At 31.6% G+C, this 22,469-nt stretch overlaps 4 protein-coding genes across 13 annotated transcripts; all 4 read left to right on the plus strand.

Annotated features, from left to right (window-relative positions):
* Nucleotides 1-202: 202 nt before the first annotated feature.
* LOC125422504 (transcription factor PRE3) lies at nucleotides 203-1,626 on the plus strand. The gene is made up of 2 exons (XM_048474408.2): nucleotides 203-671; nucleotides 1,259-1,626. The coding sequence occupies exons 1-2, from the start codon at nucleotides 546-548 to the stop codon at nucleotides 1,406-1,408; spliced, it is 276 nt and encodes a 91-aa protein (XP_048330365.1). The 5' UTR covers nucleotides 203-545; the 3' UTR covers nucleotides 1,409-1,626.
* A 5,472-nt stretch (nucleotides 1,627-7,098) lies between these two features.
* LOC107419303 (probable serine/threonine-protein kinase PBL3) lies at nucleotides 7,099-13,129 on the plus strand. 9 transcript variants are annotated; one of them, XM_025073495.3, is made up of 8 exons: nucleotides 7,131-7,757; nucleotides 10,293-10,379; nucleotides 10,467-10,553; nucleotides 10,662-10,801; nucleotides 10,929-11,064; nucleotides 11,239-11,375; nucleotides 11,594-11,717; nucleotides 12,438-13,129. In XM_025073495.3, the coding sequence occupies exons 1-8, from the start codon at nucleotides 7,691-7,693 to the stop codon at nucleotides 12,884-12,886; spliced, it is 1,227 nt and encodes a 408-aa protein (XP_024929263.3). In that variant the 5' UTR covers nucleotides 7,131-7,690; the 3' UTR covers nucleotides 12,887-13,129. The 9 variants fall into 9 exon arrangements, with proteins under 9 accessions (XP_060670560.1, XP_060670559.1, XP_015883543.3 ...); XM_025073494.3 differs by adding an exon at nucleotides 9,212-9,323 and having other exon boundaries at nucleotides 7,136-7,757; nucleotides 10,467-10,801; XM_016028059.4 differs by having other exon boundaries at nucleotides 7,128-7,757; nucleotides 10,293-10,553.
* Nucleotides 13,130-14,184: 1,055 nt separating this feature from the next.
* On the plus strand, nucleotides 14,185-18,378 carry LOC107419286 (vacuolar protein sorting-associated protein 29). 2 transcript variants are annotated; one of them, XM_060814737.1, is made up of 4 exons: nucleotides 14,185-14,353; nucleotides 14,588-14,756; nucleotides 16,460-16,597; nucleotides 17,691-18,378. In XM_060814737.1, exons 2-4 carry the CDS (start codon nucleotides 14,625-14,627, stop codon nucleotides 17,991-17,993), a joined length of 573 nt encoding a protein of 190 aa, XP_060670720.1. In that variant the 5' UTR covers nucleotides 14,185-14,353; nucleotides 14,588-14,624; the 3' UTR covers nucleotides 17,994-18,378. The 2 variants fall into 2 exon arrangements, with proteins under 2 accessions (XP_060670720.1, XP_060670721.1); XM_060814738.1 differs by lacking the exon at nucleotides 14,185-14,353 and adding an exon at nucleotides 14,382-14,404.
* A 1,133-nt stretch (nucleotides 18,379-19,511) lies between these two features.
* On the plus strand, nucleotides 19,512-20,416 carry LOC132800767 (pentatricopeptide repeat-containing protein At1g08070, chloroplastic-like). Its single transcript, XM_060815039.1, has 2 exons — nucleotides 19,512-19,655; nucleotides 19,769-20,416. Exons 1-2 carry the CDS (start codon nucleotides 19,512-19,514, stop codon nucleotides 20,414-20,416), a joined length of 792 nt encoding a protein of 263 aa, XP_060671022.1.
* Nucleotides 20,417-22,469: the final 2,053 nt, after the last annotated feature.

Consider the following 22,469-nt stretch of genomic DNA (forward strand, 5'->3'; position numbering starts at 1 on the left):
AAAATGTTGGAATAATATAACAACATGGTATTGCGTGTTAAGTCTGACAGACACAAACTGGCTCAAAAACGGCAATCTCTCTTTTTCTCTCTCTCAATCACTTTCTCTTTCTGAGCTTTCACAATCTAGCTCTCTCTCTCTCTCTCTCTCTCTCTCTCTCTCTCCCCCAAAACCCTATTTAAATGCAGGGAAAGGCAACCTCTTTATCCCATGCAATTGTCTTGTGCACTCTCCAACACTCTCCTCTACTTGTGTGTTCTTGTGCAAACCCTCTCTCTCTTTCTCTCTCTCTCGCTCTCTTTTTCTTTCTGCTATAAAAACTAACTTTTATAAATGTACCCTGACAAATAAAGTTTCTTCTTCCCATTTGTCTCTCTTTCTCTCATCAGTTCTATATATATATATATATATATGTTTTATATTTTCCATTAATTTCTTTCTCACTCTTGCTTTTTTTTCCATTAATTTCTTTCTCACTCTTGCTTTCAAATATATATACATTATATTCATACAAATATAGTAGAAATTTTTAATCAGAAAGAGATATGTCAAGCAGAAGGTCAAGATCTAGGCAATCAGGTGGTTCAAGGATCACTGACGATCAGATCAATGATCTTGTTTCAAAGTTGCAACAGCTTCTTCCTGAGATTCGTGATCGGCGTTCTGACAAGGTAATTACTATAATCTTAATTAAATAATCATCATTTTCCAAAATTTTCTCTCCTCTGTGTGTGTAAATAAAATGATTTATAAAGGTTTATATGGAACAAATTAATTAAAAACTCCTAATTTAATTATATGGGTATTTCTATGTCAACTTCTCTATATGTTTTTGGGCAACAAAAAAAAAAAAAAAAAATAGAAGTCTTTCACCCAATCATAAAATGACCAACAAATATTAGAATAGTAACAGAGAAAATAGAATAGAGTAGAAAAAGATTGTGGGTTAATTGAATTGAGCTCGTTGCATGTGTATAAAGCTGACATAAAAATAAAAATCTTTGCCAAATTTATTTTTTAATCGTTGAAGATTTTACTTGCTTCCAAACACAGTACTAGCTAGCTAGAGAGTACTTTTCCAGCTTTATCTCTTTTCAAGTCTTAACACTTTTTTGGCTAATTTTAACATTGTAAAACTGAATTTAGGGAGAGAGAGAGAGAGAGAGAGAGAGAGAGAGAGAGTATGAATATTAAAATGGAATAGAATATGTTTTTGATAATGATAAAGGTTTTGTGGAAAAAAAAAAAAATTGGACAGGTCTCAGCAGCAAAGGTGCTACAGGAAACTTGCAACTACATAAGAAGCCTGCACAGAGAGGTAGATGATCTAAGTGAGAGACTTTCTGAGCTTTTATCTACAACTGACACTGCCCAAGCCGCAATTATAAGGAGTTTGCTTATGCAGTAGACACACTTTTCACTATTCTATTTTATTAGACAACTATGTAATAGGCCATCCTACTATTTCTTTTTTTTTTTTCTTTTTTTTCCCCCCTTCACTCTCTCTCTAGGGTTTTTGTCACTGGACTGAAACTGTAGTAGCTGGTTTACTAATGAGTGTTTAGAAGATATTTTGCAAAGGTGTGTGTGTTAGTATAATAAAAAGGACACTCCAAGTGCTCACAAGATCTTATGTCTCTGATTTTGCTTTCGCTTTAGGATCTATAGTTCCCACACCGCATATCCTTCACTTGAAAACTATAACAAAAAATAAATAAAGAAATAATGCGAAAAGGAAAAGTAAAAAAGAAAAAAATTAATTAAGAACGCAGGAACTACTAAAACTAATTAATGTATAGTATACCTTCTAACTATGACTCTACCATATAATAAATGTATGTAGTAATTTTCCATTATTGTCGTTCTTTTCTGAAAAAGATTGTCTAAGCTCAAACATAAAAGAAGGACGATGTGGCACGGTAGAATAAAATTTTACACATATGTATCTATACAAAAATTCTCACATTAAGATTGTCATGGTGGAAAATAATTATAATCTTCATTATTAATTTTTAAATCTCCATAAAAATTGATTTGGAATTTATGTGATTTTTGACTGAATCCATTTTATTTTTTAAAGAATGAATATTTTATTAAATTTGTATAAATTCAAAATGCATTTTTAAATTAATTTTAACTTTTGAAACAATTCAAAAACTAGTATTAAATATCTTAATAATAAATACATTAAAATGTTTTTATAGAAGATTAGCTTATATATAATATTTACATATATATATATATATGTATACATATAATTGTTTTTTGATAAATAAATATTACTTACTTAAAAAGTAACTAACGAACTTTTTTATATATTTGCAAAAAGAAGCAAAGGCGTTACAGTTGAAATACTCCAAAGGAGAAGAAATATATTAACAAAAACTGCCAAGCTATGTGTGGAACTTGGAAACTAGCTAAGTACTGCTAAAGAAATGGAAAAAGGAAAAGAAAAGAAAAGGTAGTTTAATTAGTTTTATTTTTTGTAAAACTTAAATATGAGAGTAAAATATTTTAATAATTTCGATTGCCACATGGGAACAATTGACTTTTGTTTTTTCACCTTTCATTTTCCCTTTTCTTGTAGACTTCACTCCAAAACATAGCATTAATAATGAAAAGTTGTAAATGAGACTCATGATGCACCATTCCCTGTCAAACTACTAATTATAAAATGTATAGTGAAATTAAATACATCAGTTTAATTCCATTAATTAGCAATATTAATTATTGTCATGAATTGTGTACTAAATCATTAGTAAGTAACTGCTTATAATTAACAAATAGAAAAACAGTACTTGTTAGATCCATCACTAGTGTGACCGCAGCTGATACAACAAACTAAGAGATGATAATTAATTAATTGGCATGTGCGAAGGGGTCCCTTTTTCATATAGATTTTTAATTTTAAACAAATCCAATTAATTATTTCAATTCAGGAGCGATTCTACAAATAATAATCACTACTACTTACAAATGCCAAAATTTAAATAAATATTCATTGTCCAACCTTTTACACTTCAAAAATTGATGATACAGACACGCACCCAGCACGCGCGCACACACACACACACACACACACACACACACACATATATATATATATATATATATGGGCAGCATAAACTTAGTACCAAATCAAAAGAATTACCATCTAAATAAAACAACACATAAATAGTAACTTAAAGAAACTTTTGTCCTCTGCTGGTTTAGCAAGATCAATGTTGTTTAATTTGGATATGAATAAAATTTATAATCAAGTTATCTTCTGTGATCTTGAATCCTATTTTTGGTATGGGGTTAAAAGCTCTCCTTTCCCTGCTGTTGCCTCTGGCAGTAGTAGCTCAAAAAGCAGCATCAAAAGCAAAGCTGCAAAGCAATATTGACTCTTTGCCTCCCCTCTATTATATATATATATATATATATATATATATATATAGTAGTTTGTAAACAAACACATATAATACAAATATAAATAAAATAAATTGGAAAAATAAAGAAAAAAAAAAAAACTTGGGTAAAACTGTTTGATGGGTGAAGAGCATTGCATAGATCATCACCATGATTTTTTGTACAGTTATGGGACATGGGAATCAAAGTATACATGTAGGCAAGCTACCATTTTGACTTTGTGAGAGTGTAATTGACGTTAGCAAAGTGCATGCAAAGGTGATGAATGATGATGGTTCTTTCTTCATTTCTCTCTGCTACTGCTAGCTAGCTTTTTCATTGAATCTGGGCTCTATCTTTTACCAAATTTCCATCATTCATCTCTCACTTCTTGCTAATATAAAGCATTTGGTCACTAAGATAGGAGATTCTTGGTTAATCAAACGTCTCATTTTTGTAATTTACCAAGAAACATCTCATTTTTGTAATATCTATGTGAAGCATACATGTGCTTTGCTTTATGAGAGTAATGTAGAGTCTCACTATTTGTTATCATTAGTGATGGTTACTATCTTATTTGATAAATTGTAATTGAAACATTTAATTGTATTTTTTTTTTAATATTAAAACTCTAAAAGTAAAAACTCTAATAGTAACTATTTAAATTACTATAACATATAAGTCCCACTGATAATCATTTATTAGTGTGACAAATAACATTTTAACATGGATCTCAAATGTATCATATCAGGATAACTATTTAAAACTTTTAAATTTAAAACCATCTTTCATGGCCTTTGAATTTTCTTTTAAAAATTAAGATAGATGAGGTAAATATTCCAATTAAGCAAATTCAAAAACAATCAAAGAAGTAGCATTATTACATTTTGGTATTCTGAATTTTTAAAGTTTTACAATTTAAATCTTCACTTTTAAAAACAGCGATTTAAATTCTCAATTTTTTAATTTGTTACAGGTTAATTTAATTCCAAAGTGGACAAATAGAATGGTATTAGTTGTATCCATGTGGATGAGTTTAGGATGAGGTTTTTTCATATTTGGATTGAGGGATGAGGTATTATAAAGAAACCCACATATAGACAAAACGTTATTCATCTGTTTGTTAAATTGGAGATGGAATTAATATACAACAAATTGAAAAATAAAGGATTTAAATGACTATTTCTAAAAGTTAAGAGCCTAAATCGCAAAACACTATAAACAAAAATAGCAAGGTATGATTAATCCAGCAACTAATTTTTTTTTTAAAAGCCATACAATAATTTGTTCTAATATGAAATTTTCTCTATATATGCTTTTTTATTTTATTTTTTAATTTTTCCTTCATGAGAGAAACTTCCAGTATGTATATGTAGTTGAGGTAAGTCTCCTATTGGTTACTATGTTGGGGACAAATTTTCCTTTGTTTTACCTAATAATGCATGTGACGTGTTTGGTGGCATTTATTCAGCTAGTGATTACCCTTAGGACTTGAAAAGCAAGGATTTCCACCATCAATACTTTTAATTTTCTTTCAAAAAGATATTAAAAAAAAAAAAAAAAAAAGAGAGCAGAAACAATGATAGAATAGGAACTAAAGCATCCAATAAAAATGTGGACTGCGATCTTTGTAGTATAAAAGTTGGAAAAGCTCACTATCATAAATGTTACTTAATAAATGATCAATTTAAAAATCAATCTAAGTTGTTTTGTCTAATACTGATGTGTTTATTTATTTTTTTCTTTTAAAAGAATATTATATGCTTGATAAGGATTGTTTTAATTTTTGCTAAGTTATATTATCTTGAAAATATTTTAAAAGTAGATAGTCATCTTTACATTCTTTTTTTACCACTTCAATTTGTAAGAGTCTAATAGTGAGCATAAATCAAACAAAACCGATTAAATCGATCAAATTGAGTTAACTTAGTTCATTTAATTGATTCAATTTTTTCCTTGTAATTAGTTTGGTAAGGTTGGACGATTTTCAAAACTACTCAAATCAAACAAAACCAAACTGAGCCTACACACACACACACAAATATTATATTTGGCAATGATTTAATTTAAATTATATAAATATTAAATACACATTTTTAAAAAATAATAAATAAGGGTTTTTGAGCCCAAAATGGGGCTATGATGGGCTAAAGTCCAATAAACTATCCAAATTGATCATGGTTGGTTAGATTTTGTTTGGTTTTTCTAAATGGTTCAATTCGGTTTAATTTGTAAAAATTGATAAAAATCAACTAAATTGATCTCATGCTCACCCTAATAGATTTGTTGGACATGTCTATTGAAGAATATATATATATATATATATATAAAGGTGTCAATATTTCTGATGTGATAAAAGAACTTTAAGGTCTAGTTTATACCATTTTGCAAAATAATCTTTTACTTTACAAATCGAAAAATGATAAAATATGCGTTCGTTACTTTTATTGGAAATCCAAGATTTGATAAATGTTGAAACATTTTCTTAAATATAGATAAATTTTGAAAATGTCTCAAAGATGTTTTACTTAAATCTAAAAAATTTTGGAAACAAAAATAACAGAAATATAAAAAGAATATAGATATATTTATCATTTAAAAAAATTTGTATAGATGTATACATATTTAACATATATCTTTAACAACAACTATTATTTTCTAAATATATTACCATTTTTATTCTAATTAATTGTTTTTTAAATATATTACCACACATTTTTTTAATTACAAAAATATGACATCCAATTTACCATTTTAATTTTACACAATTAATTCATTAAATTGTTTTGAAAAATGTTGTTATACGAGTTCTTACATTGAATTATAAAGTAATTAAATTTAAAACTGATTGAACTAGATTAACATGTATTAGTTATACTTTAATACCCTATAGTTTTAAGAAATTGTAATTTAGACTACTGGTTTTAAAACTCAGTATGGTATAAAACATTTATTTAAGAGCTATTAAGTTTATAGAATAAAAGGGCAAATATGTACAAGATAGAAAATAAAACATTCAATATGGTGGGGTTTTTAAGAATAATTTCTAGACACACCAAATTAACTAATCAAATTTTGGAATCCAATGGCATGCTATTATTTTATTAGATTTATCTTCCATGATTTAGGGTGTTATTAATTTATCAATCATTAATAAAATTGCTATATTATTAATACAAAAAAATTTGGTTAATATATTCAGCATTGCATGGGTTTTAAAATTGAATGATTAAATTGGAAATATTTTGAAATTAAAAGATATTAAAATGTAATTAATTCATTTAAAATAATTTAATCAAATTTAATCCAGGAAAGAACTTCTATTTCCGTATTTATGTAACTAATAATATAATCTCATTTCATCCTTTCATCTTAACAAAGTAGTTATTCTTTTTTTTTTTTTATTCAATTTATTTTATTTCTTTGTTATTAATTTTTAAATAAGATATGATCATATCATCAATATAATAAATAAGGAAAATGACAGAAAAAAAGAAAAAGATCTGAATCCAGACAGTTACTTCATTCAACAACAGAACGTGGGATGCTAATCATTTTCTGTCGTGAGTAGATTTGAAACTACGACAGAGACATGCACTGAATGGTCTATTTTGCCCCTCATGCATCCCAACGGCATGTCGTTCAAGTTAAAAACAGGGATTGATCAGGGATACCAACCGTCGTCGTATAAGTAAAATTTCAAACGACGATCCAACGACTATTGCTCCACCACCACCATAATTACAATTTGGCCGATGTTTAAGGCTTTTAATTACGAGAGAACGGCGACAAAAATTGAAGCCCCAAAGCGACGGAGCTCTCCCGCTTTATCAGTTCGCCCTTACACGTTGAACCGTTTGTCGTTTTCTCTATCTTCCCCAAACTCTCTCTCTCTCTCTCTCTCTCTCTCTCTCTCTCTCTCTGTTTTTATAATTTTTATTTTATTTTAATTTAATTTTTTTCATTTATATTTGTACGTGAAAATTAAATAGAAATGATTAAAAAAGCCTCGTATTTTATGTTTTTCATGTCCTTCTCTGGATGTGCTGGAGGAGGGGAAGAAGAAGAAGAAGAAGAAGAAGAAGAAGAAACAGAGGAAGGGGTAGAAGAAATAAATATTTTTGTAAATTACTTTCAGAAAAAAAAGAAAAAGAAAAGCACATCTTAAATTGTGAGGGAAAAAAAAACAAACAGAAACATATTTTTTTATTTTTTTTATTTTTTTGGGAAATTTAGTATAGGAAATTCGAAGAAAGCGTTTTGGGTATTTGTGGATTTTTGTTATTTTTTTGAAGCTTTAATGGGAAATTGCCTGGAAGGTCGTTCCAAGGTCGATAAATTTCTCAGCTCTCAAACAACAAATTCTGGTAACTTTCTTTTTGTCCTTTTCCTCTTCCATTTCGATTGCTTAACTTTTATTTTGTTTACTTTCTGGGTTTGGAAAACGGTATTTGCTATTGTTGTCCTTATTTGTCATTTGGAACTAAATGTGTAATTAAAATGGGTTTAATTAGGCTTAGCACGTTTTATGGTGGGGGGTTAATGTGTGTACATTTTGCTTTCAGCTTTGCAATTCCCATTTTGGTAAAGTTTTGTATACATTTTGCGGTTTTTAGCAAACTTGCATATGTTCTGCTCTTGTTTCAATTATTTCGTTTTGTTCCGTTTCAATATTTAAAACGATGGAAGAATTTTTAATAGTAGTCTATGCTATAGCTCTTGAAAGCATGTTATGCTTTTGGGTTTCATTGCTTTGAATCAAAGTTAGTAGGATTATAACCTTCTACTTTCTAGGATTATCAATTCTGTGTTTGTCAATTTGGTAGTTTGCTTTTAATTTCTTACTTTTTATTGATAAATAAGTTTGGCATGAAAAAAAAAAAAAAATCTTTTTGATGGATTTCTAATCTATTATTTATTTAGAATTTTGATTATTCAATTGGAGACTTAAGGCTTTAATGGTACAAGCTCAGATTTCTCTCTCTTTTATACTTCATGAAAGCTTAGACTCATTGAATGTGGGGATGAACTTATTTACCGTATTATTTCTCGTGCCTGTGACAATGAATTTGTTTCATCCTTTATCTAAGTTAATGTCTTAAAATTGCGTTAGTTAGGTAAATTTGCCTTTCTGAAACTGTACAGAGGTTCTCATCTATGTAATGAATAATCTCTTGTATTATGATGCAGTTGAAATTTATTGTTACGTCATTGCATTTGTGATTTTGTGAATTTTAGTTGGTGTATAACCCTTTGAATGATTAAATCCTGTGTATTGGCTGGATCTATCAATTAAAATGTGTCAATTTTTTGTTACTCCATCTAAACATGCTGTTCATTTTTCAATTTCAATTCAATTTCTTGTTTGGGGCTTAAACAACCTAGCAATTACATGAGTTAGGGAAGTCTAGAAAAGAACTATTTCTTTTTGTAGCATTTAGGTCTCGTCCAGTTTTGTAGCCTGTCGCCCTGATAGGCCCTAATTGATCAACAAAGGAAAATTCCTTTTGTAGTCTCTTTGTGTTCTAAGAAAACACACAGTTATCCTTTTCTTCCAAAAAGCAAATCTGCTTGATTTTAGCATAAAGAACAATGGCGGAAAACAATTGATTTTTCTCTTCGAATACTTCTATTCACTCCTTTATAAAAGCTCTAACTGTTATTCATTTATCACCCTTTACTTTCCTTTTCTTTTTTTTTTTTTTCTCTTTAATCTTGTAACATATATAAAATGTAATGAAAATGAATATGAAATTTGGAGCCTACAAATATAAGTTTGTTTAGCATGAAGCTGAAACAGTTGTCTTTTTCAATTGTGTAGAAGTATCCATGTTGGAGGAAGGACGGTGTTTATGGGTATGGATATACATGCATTGGCATGCCTGCAAATGGCTACTACATATCTAACAAGCATAGACGTATAGCCAAAGGAGGTGATCTCACAATTCTAGTTTAATAAAGAGTCTCTTGGAACTTCATTACTGGATTTTTTAGATATTTACATATAGTGTATCATAAGGTGATCACACAATTCTAGTTTAATAAAGAGTCTCTTGGAACTTCATTACTGGATTTTTTAGATATTTACATATAGTGTATCATAAATGAAGATATTTCCTCCTAAGATTTGCTATTTTGTTTAGTCCCTTCGCCTCAGAAACAGAAGATAAAGAAAAAAGATTTTGATAACTTAAACATTATTTTGGTTGTCTCTTCATCCTAAAGTTTGGAGATTGAATGGATTTTACACCTGATTTCATGCTCAAACTTATGTGCATGTATGTAATTATCATTTTAACTATGAGAGGTATACCAAGTAAACGTCGGTTATTTGCATGTATGTAATTATCATTTTAACTATGAGAGGTATACCAAGTAAACGTGGGTTATTTATAAGTTATCTTATAATAGTTGGACCACATTGTTTAAAAACTAAGTTTTCTTTTTTATTTAAAAAAAAAAAAAAAAAAAAAAAAGAAGAAGAAGAAGAACAACAAGAAGAAATACCTTGAATTTAAAAATAGGTAAAACATAGAGAAATTAATCATAGGATCAATCACTTAGCACTTCTAAAGAGGTATGGACTTAGTTGCATATATAAAATAACATAATAATAAATAAAAATTTTATAAAAGGAACTTTTTGATGTAGCAAGCATGTTAACTTTGTCATAAAGACTTAAGCTTACTTTTATGCTCACTTAAATTGCAGTTGAGGCAAAAATTGGTCTTGAACTAATTATCTCGGTTAATATGTCAGCACTTGGTAGTGTTGTTTTCTCTGCTTGCATCTAGTTCTTGTTTTGGTATTTTTTTAAAAAAATTATTTATCTATTGTTTTCTTCTTTTTTATTTTTGTTTTCCTACCAATTTTTATATTTCATTGTTATCATCGTATTGCAGTTGCCAACCAAATTCCAAATAGAAGTGCCCATGCATCGTCTCTTTCAGGCCCAACAGTCCCATCAAAGGATGAAAAATTTACATCTGGTAGTGCCCTTACTCTTAAGTTATCTAAAAGGCATATTGTCATTACCAAATTTGAAAGCCTTTGCATATGTTGTAATCATATTGTAGTTGCTACACAAGTTTCACACAGAAATGCCCATGCATCGACTCTTTCAAGCCTAACAATCCCATCAAACAATGAAAGCTTTACATTTGGTAGTGTCCTGACTCCTAAGTTATCTGAAGGCGAAATATTGTCATTACCAAATTTGAAAGCATTTACAATGACTGAGTTGAAGAATATCACAAGAAATTTCTGTCCAGACAACCTCATCGGGGAAGGTGGTTTTGGTTATGTTTACAAAGGGCGGATTGATGAGCATACCCTTATTGCTTTAAGGCCTGGAGTGGTTGCTGTTAAGAAGCTTAAACCTGAAGGTTTTCAGGGCCATAAGGAGTGGTTGGTAGGTTTTTTAATTATCTCTAACATTCTTTTGAAAGAATAGATCATACCTTTCTTTTGAAACTGCAACATTTTCTATTTCTTCAATATTTTGGCTTTGTTGATTTACAGATTGTTGTTGGTTGCAGTCTGAGTTGAATTATCTTGGTCAACTTCATCATCCAAATCTTGTCAAACTTATAGGTTATTGCCTGGAGGGGGAAAATCGCCTTTTAGTTTATGAGTATATGTCCAAAGGCAGCCTGGAGAAACATTTATTTAAGAGTATGCAGTCAGTTTCCTTCATATATATATATATATATATATATATATGCTCTGTAACTCTTCACCTAGATAATGTACAAGCTAGCAAGTTGGTTTATCAAATTTTAAATTGTTGGTTCCCTTTACAGAGAAAAGCCTAATTTTTCATCTAATTTATAACTGTCTCATTTGCAGAGGGTGCCAGGCTACTATCTTGGGCAATCAGGATTAGAGTTGCCATAGATGCTGCTCGAGGACTATCCTTTTTGCATAACTCTGAACAACAGGTTATCTACCGTGATTTCAAGGCATCCAACATCTTACTAGATTCAGTATGTCTTACCAATTAACTATACAACATTTATTTCGTTTACTAATCATATGAGCTAAGGTGACATATTGAAAAGAGTAAATTTTCAGGTTTATTTATCATCATAACGCAAGATTAGTATGATGATTCTCTGAATCCTTGTTCATCACTCTGTGTCGTAACGGTAAAACATGTAATTGAAAAGTTCTAAGTTTTCTAGCATTTCTTGCATTTCTTCAGGAATTCAATGCTAAACTTTCAGACTTTGGTTATGCAAAAGAAGGCCCCACTGGTGATAACACTCATGTTTCTACTCGAGTCATGGGTACTAAAGGCTATGCTGCCCCTGAATATATTGCTACAGGTCCATAATTGTCAGTTTTATTTTGCGGTGCTTCTATGCAGTAGTGATTAATAATTTTTTTATTTAGTGTAATGAATTGAAACTTTATGATTTCACACATTGATGGAACATGAGCTCAAGCTAGGGTGGTGGACGGATTTCTCTATTAGGCTTGTAGTGGACTTGAAAGATTGCATAATTGCAAAAGTCATTTTGAATTGGTTATAAGTCTGAAGTCTGAACACAGACAATGGTGGACGAGTAAGTGTTTCAGGTGTCCACTTTTAGGTTCTGAATGTTTGTCATTATAGGACTAGTTACCAAATCAAAATACCGTTCAATTTTCTGAATTTATCTTTATCTTTTCTTCCTTATATATTCAGAAGCAAGTAAAACCTATTTTGTTTGCACTGTTGGTTCTGAATCCATCATAAAAATCCATAACTGATGAATTCTCCTTCTTTCTGATCAAATAAAATTCCAACTTATTGGCAGATCGAAGCCAATGTGTATTGCACATACGTATGTTTACTTACCATCAGTACATTATGTAGTTCTACAGAATAAATTTGTTCTTTAATCATTCTGCTTCATGCACCTTCATCTTTAAGCTCAAAAACCAGTTTTCACAGTACTAACGACTTCATTGTTTAGCAGTACTGAGTTTGGTTCATTATAATTTCATTTATAAAGCATGCTTTATATTAAGAACAGGTAAAAACTCATTGCATTAATGAGCAGGTCGATTAACCGCAAAGTGTGATGTTTATAGCTTTGGAGTTGTGCTGCTGGAACTCCTTTCAGGACGGCGTGCTGTTGACAAAACAAAAGTTGGTGTGGAGCAGAATCTAGTGGATTGGGCAAAACCATACTTGGGTGACCGGCGCAAAGTTTTCCGGATTATGGACACCAAATTGGAGGGACAATATCCTCAAAAAGGAGCATTTATGGTTGCCATCCTTGCTTTGCAGTGTATTAGTGAGGTTAAACTTCGACCGGATATGTCTGCGGTTCTACATGGTCTGGAACTGCACCAAGCTAACAAACATGGAAGTAGTCCATCCCATCCAGAGCAACCAAGAGGCTCTAGTCCAAGTCCAAGACCACAGTCCCCATTGACTCCCAACACAGCAGCTGTAAATATCAGTAGCCCATTAAAATCCCCACTTCTAAAATCCAGCCCAGGATGATGAAACATCAGAGAATTTTCTAGTTCACTTAAAATCCCCAGTGTAAATCCCTTCTTGTTTAGGTCCTTTTCAATTGGCATTGAAAGTTGTTTTAGTTCTATATATATATATATATATATATATATATATATATATATATATATATATATATATATATATTTTTTTTTTTTTTATTATCGATTAAATAGGTTTAGTATCTTTGATAATGTGTATATGATATAATAATATCAGCCTTTCTTTTCTCATCAAGAATAACTGTCCTTGCAGTCAACTACAACATTGTCACGGACTCATGCTTCCTGTGCTTCAGAATTATAATGATGTAAACTATCTACTTCAATTTTATGAAGATGAATCATTTTTTATTTTTATTTTGATTTTCTTCATGGGATGTCCAACTTGAGATAATGATCTTACCATTATCCAAAAAATAAAATAAAACAAACTTCGTGGAAAAACTGAGATTAGCTAAATATTTTGTATGTGACAATTTAATCATTATTATACTTAAGGGAATAAAATATTTATTTTGTAATTTATTGGTAACTTCCTGGAGTTATCGATGGACAATACATTTATTCATGGACATCAATAATATTGTATATATTTTTTACTCTAAAGAAAATTAGAAACGTTTCATGCATCCTGAAATTGGAAATCATTTAAATTGGTTTTTAAATACAGGCCCAAATTTAATGCTTATTTGAGAAAAAATAAAAACAAATAACAGAAACATTCTTTTAAAAAAAAAAAAAAAACTATAGCAATATATATAATATTACAGGTACCTACTCTATTTAGCAATTATGTAACAAATGATATAGCATTATTTTATAAAATTAGTTTGAACTGAATTATACTTATCTATTTTAAGTTTATTTATCCATATATTTGTTATATTGATTTTTCCAACCTATAAGATAATATAAGAGAAAAAACTAACATAATAACATATCATTTGGTAAAATTTATATATATTTATATGAATTTAACCATTTTCATTCTTATATTGCCTATTCATGAATGTTTTCTGAACAAAAATTTTAAATTTTAAATATTAGTCAGAAAAAGGGGAAAATAAATTTGGTTGCCAAATGTATATCTACTTTTTTTTTTTTCCAAAAAAAAAAAAAAAATTGTCGCCAAACGAATTCTTATTGAGCATCAATATTTCTTATTAGAAAAAGCTTGGAAACTTCCTTCGAAAATAATAATAGAAGAAAACCTTAAAAACACTTGTGTGGGTGTGTGCGTGTGTGAGAGAGAGAGAGAGAGAGAGAGAGAGAGAGAGAGAGAGGGTCAATTAATAACTTTTTCTTGTTTTTATGTTTAGCCCCCATTTGTTTGAAAACATAAGAATAGCCCCTTGTCTATATAAAAATTACCGTATGAGCACCCACGCCTGTTAGTACGTGGTTCCATCCCTAATTCATGCCAGCTTCTGCAAAATTAACCAAATTCTAACTGGTATGATCTCTACCCTCTTCAATCATTTTTTCGTCTTTCCTTGTACTATATGTATGTATATTTATATAATTGTTTTTTTTTGGCACTCAATTAGTTCTTGATTATTTGGTCTAAAAGAAAAAAATAAAAAAATAAAAATCAGTTCTTGATCATAGAAGATTCCGAGAAATTTTCCTCTTTTTTTTATTTTTATTTTTTATTAATGTTCGTTTGCTTTTTTGGTTGATTGTGTAGATTTTGTAAAGTGGGTTGGAATTTTTGGGGTTTGAGGATGGTGTTAGTGTTGGCCTTGGGGGATTTACACGTACCCCACAGGGCACCTGATCTGCCGGCAAAGTTCAAGTCCATGCTTGTTCCTGGAAAGATCCAACACATTATTTGTACTGGAAATCTTTGTATCAAAGTATGTTTCTCTCATTCTCTATATGTTCTTGACTTGGTCGTTTATTTGTTAATTTGATTACAGAACAATTTAATTTGAGTTTTTCATTACTGGGTTTTTCTGTTCTTGTTTTTGTTTTCGTTTTTCCGTTTTATTGACTACATAAAGAATGTGTATTATTCAAACTTGGGTTGTTGTTCATTCTTTTTATGGATTTGCAATTTGGGGTAATTGTGTATGTGTAGCCCCCAATCAACTGGTTCTAAAAGGAGTAGTTTGACTAGGTTAATTTTGAAACCATATGAACTATAGGACTGTTTTCTTTTATTTCCTTGGAAACTAAATGGAGGTTGAATTTGGTTGGGTCAGGGATCACTGCTACCTCTCCATGGTTTGTTTGCTTTTCTTGTAGGAGTACTCATTGAAAATGGGTCTCATTACTGTCTTTTTGTGTAAGAACTCATATGATAACTCGGTCTTTCTTGTGGTGTTCACTGGGTCTGTGGGTTAGAAAATATCTTTAAGCTGTTTGAGTAATACGGTAACTAATATCAGATAATGAAATGAATATGGTAGTACTTTTCCAGTAGTTAATGTTCCGAATGATTGTTGAAAAAACTAAGCCGATTGATTTTTGTTCTGGATAATAAAAATATCCTGATCTCCTAAAATTTCACTTTTGGGTTCTCTCCTATTTCTAGTTTAATCACTGTGCATCCACTATGGCAATGGAAGTGGAAAGTTAAGTTTATAACTAACATAAGACTCCAGTGTAAGACTCTCAGATGATTCTTATCTCCCTTTATCTCTCTCTTTCTCCCTCATTTTAATCACAATTTTTTTCTTACGAAGGGCACACATACAAGGATGATACTTAAATTTTGAGTTTGAGCCTGGGAAATCTATAAACCGTCCACTGAGCTGCCTTGTTTGTTGTTACCTTGGGCCAAGTTCTTGGATTTCTGCTTTCCAGGGGAGCTTCACCTTTCTTGATATAAAAGAAGTCTTAAATGCTTTTTTATAAGTATTTTCCTGCAGATGTGTGTTTCTCGTCAGAAATCTCCTGCTTTTTCTCTCTCCTTTTTTTTTTTTAAATTTTTTTTTATCAACATTTATAATTCTTTATAAGTAATGTTTATAACTCATTAACTAAAATATCATCGAGTACAGGTATAGATCCCCTGCACATGTAGCTAATATAATGGAATTGAAAGTAATAAAAACGTTGTCTTGAACTGCTTATAGTCATTATCTGTTTGTCTTCCTTGTTTTATGCCTTTTTCTTCCCTTCTCAAAATTTATGTGCATTTAGATGCATAGACTTGTCTCCAGATAAATATCCTCGAATTATATTTACTTACATGCAATATATGATCCCTCCCTTCATTCCTGAATTGGTAATGCCTACCAACTCAGGGTGCTGTTTGGATTTGTTGGTTTCTTAGCTAGAACTCCTTTTTTAAAGATCTTCCTTCACATTTATGATTTATCACTTACCAAAAAATGTTGCTTACGTAGTATGCTCTTTATCATCCTTGATTTCTGTTCCATCTTGGATGTTTCTGAACTGTTGTATCATGTAATTGAGCTGCTGCCGGTCGCAAGTGTCCGCCATCCATTTTAGGAAATTTTCATATCTGACAACCAATTTGGATGCCTTTATACTGACTAAAGTAAAATATCAAATTGCCAATGGCCAAAGAATTGAATGATATTGCTTTCAGGAGGTTCATGACTATTTGAAGACTCTTTGTCCAGACTTGCATATCACTCGAGGTGAATATGATGAAGAAACACGATATCCAGAAACCAAGACACTAACTATTGGTCAATTTAAGCTGGGTTTATGCCATGGTCATCAGGTTTGATTCCCTTTTCTCTTTCCAATATATTTTAACTTTATTCTTGAATTTAACAAATCTATATGTGCTTTAGTATATTAGGAATTTTGATTTAATCGGCATTACAAAGATGATACAATATAATAATTCTTTTCGTATTTTAAATCCCAAATTTTTGGATCAACTGCATGTTCGAATTCATATTTCCCTTCCAATAAAAACGCTTATTAGTAAGTTATATGCTGAAAATTTTCTTTATCTATAACTTGTTTCCTCTCTCTTCCCTGTTCTGTAATACCTCATGCCCATCTTAGCATTGTTGCCTTTAATGTGTGTTTGATGTACACTCCCAAGCTTTTTTTGTTAGCTTCCTCGTCCTGTCTAACTGGATTTATTTTCAGCTTTTCATGATTTGTTCACATCTTTTATTGTCATTTCATGTTTATCACTTCTCTACTCCCTGTTGACTTTTTTGAGCTATAATTTAAGAGGGTTGGTTCTTTTCTACCAATTTATCTTTTAGAAAATGTGAATTAGTTCTTATATACATGTAAAGCATTTTTAGAGTATAATGCGCATTTGATATTTGTTTGTTCATCCACCAGATACTACTCTCTCTCTCTCTCTCTCTGGTTAAGTTTTTATTTATCAACATTAGTTGAAGAAATTGGGATATTGAAAGGCACAAAATGTGAGGAAAAGCAGGGGGAAAAAGTTCGGAGCGTGTTTTGGGGTCATACTGCTCACCGGTTCTTGAGAAAATTTTAAAGACACATACATCTCATTTGTGTATTTGTTTCATCTATGTAAGGAAGTTGCTCACAGGTTGACAAGCAGAAGTGGTTATTTATTTTCTTCATAAACCTCATTTTAGAGAGAACTTTGGTTTTCAGTAGCAGTCAGACCTTGCCCTATAATATATGAATTCTTGTAATTAATGCACTGGTAGTTTTTTCAAAACGTTTTCAAGATTGATGGGATCAAATGCAGTATAATGATCATGTTTTCATTTTGTAGCTGATCAAAATCATTGTACTTTGCCAGTCATGATAAAAGTTAATTCCATGTTTCATCCAATAATTATTGACTTACAGTTGGTTTTGATATTCTGAAGGTTATTCCATGGGGTGACCTAGACTCATTAGCCATGCTTCAGAGACAGTTAGATGTAGATATCCTTGTGACAGGCCACACCCATCAGTTCACTGCCTACAAACATGAGGGAGGTGTTGTCATAAACCCAGGGTCTGCAACCGGTGCTTACAGTAGCATCACCTATGATGTTAACCCGAGCTTTGTCCTCATGGACATCGATGGTCTGCGTGTTGTTGTCTATGTTTACGAACTCATTGATGGAGAGGTTAAGGTTGACAAGATCGATTTCAAGAAAACCACTACCACTCAGTCTGCTCATTGATTATCAATCTCATTGTGCAGCTTATGACGGACCTTTTTTTTTTTGGGATTTTTCAATCTTTTCTGTTTCTGATGTATGTTATCCCATTGCAGCTGTATTTGCATTTACAGATGAAAGCTTTTTACTTTATAGCAAATGGCACAGGAATATTATTTGTATTAACTTTTCGTAGGGATTTTTTTTTTTTTTCTTTTTTCAGAATTTGATGTCTTTGAGATACATTTCACTAGTACAGTATATCTTTTGCTATATTGGCTTTTTGTGTTTTTATGGTGATATTGACTTCGGTTCAAGATGCAAGCATCCCTTTTGATGTAAAACTGGTTGCTCATAAAACAGCATGGTCATCCATCATGAATATGGCTCTGTGATAGCCATTTGATTATGGCTTTTTAAATTTTTTTTTTTTTAATTTTAGTTTTAATTTTATTATTATTATTATTATTGTCTTTTTTTGTTTTTTTTTGTTTTTTTTGTTTTTTTTGGGGAGTAACATGACAACATCTTATTTGTGGGACAGAGGTATGGACAGACTACCGAGACACACAATCACAATCTCCCAGTTACTGAAACTCTTATACTACAACGTGAGTGAGACTTGGTAATGCATAAACAAATGGACACTTTTGACACTCCGCATAAATACACACCAACAAAGATTATACAATATAATTTTCTCACTTTGCATCATATTTGGATACATGAAATACAACAGCAAAAGCATTCATTTCTTGTGCACGTTCCGGAATTCCTTCCAAACCATCATTTTATTTCCTAATCCCAACCTCAACTGTTTGCATATCTCAAAAAACGATACAAGAGGAAGCTAGCCATAATCTCGCCTTTGAATCGTCTACTTTCACTGCACCAACGAAACTCTTCCTACCCAAGTGCTTCATTTGCTTTATTCTGCTTTCAGATCCATGAATTATTATTTCTTGCATGATCCTATCTATTGTCTCCCCATTTTCCAAGCTATTAGACTTGAAACAAAGTTGTGTTGCTCCTTTCTAGTATGTAATGAAAGTTCATCTGTCCCAATTAGTAAAAGGCACCTAGAACTCAAAGCCCATTTCCAAGCATCACTTAGTTTTGCAAGAATGCAATAGCAAAGGTCAGCTACTTCAGATCCTTGCCCAACTGATCAACAAGGGGACTCATTCACAATCCTCCATCAGCAAGCAAACTCATTGCATCTTTTTCATCATTTTCCCTCCCATGCACAATTTCTATTGCCAAGCAAGTTCCACTTACACGTGGAACTGCATTGTTAGAGGTTATTTGAATGGAAACCATATCAAAGAAATTTTTTTAGTTTATTCTCATGTGAGAAGTGAAGGAATGAGGGTGGATAGATATACCTCAATTTTGCTACTAAGGCGTGTGTGCTCATGCGAGCGAAACTTGAAGGAAATCAGGTTCACGGTCAAATATGTAAACTGGGTTTTGCATCTGAGGTCATGGTTCAAACTTCTTTGCTTAGTATGTATGTATAGTATGTTTAGTGAGCTTACTTGCATGCAACAAGTATTTGATGAAACGCTTCAAAGAGATCCAGTGATGTGGAATTCTGTTCTCACTGCATATGCTCAACACAATTTTTCTTATCAAACACTTGCATTTACTCGTGCTATGGTGAGCAGTGGTTTAAGAATTAATGGGGTGAGTTTAGTCAGCGTGCTATCCTCGTCTCATCTTTGGAGACCTTACTAGAGGGAAAGGCAATACATGGGTATATGATCAGAAACCTTACTGATATTGATGTTTTCCTTAAGAATGCTTTGATAGATATGTATTCAAAATGTGGATATTTATTGAATGCTTATCGGATATTTCAAATGATACCCATAAGAAATTTGATTTCTTGGACTTCAATGATGAATGGTTACTGCTATAACAATTGTCTGAATGAGGCACTGCATCTATCTAAAAATATGGAATGTGAAAATATTACTCCAGACGAGGTTACCATGATGTGTATCATCACAAAGTGTGCCAAATCAGGAAGCTTTGAACTTGTAGGCTGGATTGACCATTATGTTGAGAAAAATGGGATTGGAAAAGAGAGTACAACCATGTCAAATGCTCTTATGGACATGCATGCCAAATGTGGGAATATCAAGAAAGCTTGTCAAATTTTCAATGGGATTGCACAGAAAACGTTAGTGTCATGGACAACAATAATACATGGGCCAGCGATGAACGGGCATGGGAAACAGGCTTTCCTAAGGTTCTGTCAGATGCAAAGGGAAGGATATAAACCAGATGAAATAGTATTCTTAAGCATCTTAACGGCTTGCAGTGATGCCGGCATGCTAGATGAGGGGCTAAAATGTTTTTCTTCGATGATGACTGATTATGGCATGAAACCATCTATAGAACATTATGGTTGTGTTGTCGATGTGCTATGCAGGGTGGATTGATTAATGAAGGATTTGAATTTGTTCAGAAAATGCAGGATAAACCAGATACAATCATATGGAGAATGCTGCTTGTTGATTGTAGAAGCCAAGGAGACATAAGCCCAGCAAACCAGATTATAAATCATTTACATGAAATGGAACCTAGAAACAGTGAAGACTTTTGGGGTATTATGTAGTTTACTTGCTATGGTGCATCAATGGGAAAATATCAAAGGGATTAGGAAAGAAATGAAAATCAGGGGAGTGGTAAAGAAGCATCCTGGTTACAGTGCCATAGACATAGAGGCATTTTAAGATGTGAAATGATAGTTTAAAGCAATCAATGGGCTTCTCTCTCTCTATGGATAATTTTGGGGGTATTAATTTTTTATTTTATTTTATTTTGCCAATCATGGCTTTATCATGTGTTGGGGTATTCATTAATTTATTGAAGTATGCCACTCTGTTTTCGTCATGCTTGAAGTATCCATGGTTGGAACAAAAATTTTACAAAATGGTTGTAACATTGTACGAAATTTGCATCATGCAATTGGGCAATTTCCTTACTTAACAAAGGATCTTAAGATTCTTTAAAAATAAATAAATAAATAATAAAAGCTGACTAAGGACTTGGACTAATGGCCTTGGCTTTGAGTTTTGAGTAGAAAGGATCAAGTAGAGACCACCCAAAATTGGTAGTTTCAAGCAAATTAGAAACTGGATATTTATGGAGCTTGCTGAAATTGGTGGTCTTGCAGATTAGAAATTGCCAAAGCACTATGTGCTTGGGTTTTTGCTGTTTCGCCTCTTGTTGACGTAATTTAGAAGAGCAATGCCATTGGTATCAAATTTGTTGCCAATATTAATAATTGTTGCTAACTATACTAGAATTTTTTTATTTTTGGTACTCAATGCCGGTCTCTTCGTCTCAGCCTAGATAACAAAATCCATTTACGAATTTCATCCAAACTGATCAAAACAGCCACTGTATAAATACTAATCTATAAAAATAAATTTATAAAAAAACAAGTTATCAAAACAAACCAACGACCTGTTCATCTTGCCAAGAATTTGTTTTAAGATCGTTAGAAAAGATAGTATATGTACAATGAGCTAGAATAAAAATGAACCAATAACAATATTTGAGAAAAAAAATTATCTGAAAATATATTGCAATTAACAAAATAAGTACCTATAAAATGAACCAAAATTACGAATGAATGTTCTAAGATCCGATGCCTGTATTTTACACAATAACCTTAAAATAAATTTACCTCTTCACTGGTGTTTATGTTTATGAACCAATAGCGTCTGTTTCAAAAGATACAATGTATGACTTGTTGCACCTTTGATGCTTCTTTATGGCAAACTTGAAGTTGCCTAAACTCTATTACACTAGAAAGCCTAAGGCTTCCAAGGAAATTCTGAAGGGGAAAAAAAAAAAGAATAGAAGGATTTGTTTTTTTGCTATGTTGTTGTGTTGCTTTTTGAAAACCGACGAAGAAGAAGCCAATATATAGACTAATGCCGAGACAATTTCAAGCAAATAAATTCCACAAATCAATTCCTAGTTGTTACAAAATCAACGACCAAATATTTTGTAGTGATAGCATTAGCCATCCTCCCATCAGTCGAAGGATGACTAGTTTAGCCATAGCAAGTTATTAGCAATCGATGCTTCGGAGTGCCAAGGTGACCAATTGTAGGTATTTCTATTTAACATCCCTTTTGGAGTGGTGTTTGGGACATCGAGTACTGTCTGACACCATTGGTATATGTTACTGATGTCAGGACCCGTCCAAAGTTCCCCACCGGAACCCTAGACAAGCCCTGATCCCAGGGAAACCCTACCGGACCCTCCTATGGAAAATCCGGCAGAACCTCCCCTAAGGGATGGACTTACCACAAAATTTCCTGCACTGAAAATGCACTTCTATAATTGTCCCCTTATTCCTCCCACAGTACTACAAGTTGGTTCCACAAATTTCAGCACTTTAAAATAAAAACAGCAGCAACCCAGTGCATAAATAACAACTACACGTCCAATATAGTATACAGAGCATTATACAGATAC

The sequence above is a fragment of the Ziziphus jujuba genome, chromosome 2 (genome assembly GCF_031755915.1).
Source record: "Ziziphus jujuba cultivar Dongzao chromosome 2, ASM3175591v1".
NCBI classification, from domain to species: Eukaryota; Viridiplantae; Streptophyta; class Magnoliopsida; order Rosales; family Rhamnaceae; genus Ziziphus; species Ziziphus jujuba.

Bases quoted from the DNA above. Each gene is read 5' to 3' on its own strand.
- LOC107419303 (XM_016028055.4), top strand. From the start codon at position 7,691: ATGGGAAATTGCCTGGAAGGTCGTTCCAAGGTCGATAAATTTCTCAGC. The intron at 10,802-10,928 runs GTAGGTTTTTTA...TGTTGGTTGCAG, and splicing joins AGGGCCATAAGGAGTGGTTG to TCTGAGTTGAATTATCTTGG. The intron at 11,065-11,238 runs GTATGCAGTCAG...TCTCATTTGCAG, and splicing joins GGAGAAACATTTATTTAAGA to AGGGTGCCAGGCTACTATCT.
- LOC125422504 (XM_048474408.2), top strand. From the start codon at position 546: ATGTCAAGCAGAAGGTCAAGATCTAGGCAATCAGGTGGTTCAAGGATC. The intron at 672-1,258 runs GTAATTACTATA...AAAATTGGACAG, and splicing joins GTGATCGGCGTTCTGACAAG to GTCTCAGCAGCAAAGGTGCT.
- LOC132800767 (XM_060815039.1), top strand. From the start codon at position 19,512: ATGCAACAAGTATTTGATGAAACGCTTCAAAGAGATCCAGTGATGTGG. The intron at 19,656-19,768 runs GTGAGTTTAGTC...GTTTTCCTTAAG, and splicing joins GTGGTTTAAGAATTAATGGG to AATGCTTTGATAGATATGTA.
- LOC107419286 (XM_060814737.1), top strand. From the start codon at position 14,625: ATGGTGTTAGTGTTGGCCTTGGGGGATTTACACGTACCCCACAGGGCA. The intron at 14,757-16,459 runs GTATGTTTCTCT...TATTGCTTTCAG, and splicing joins CTGGAAATCTTTGTATCAAA to GAGGTTCATGACTATTTGAA. The intron at 16,598-17,690 runs GTTTGATTCCCT...GATATTCTGAAG, and splicing joins GTTTATGCCATGGTCATCAG to GTTATTCCATGGGGTGACCT.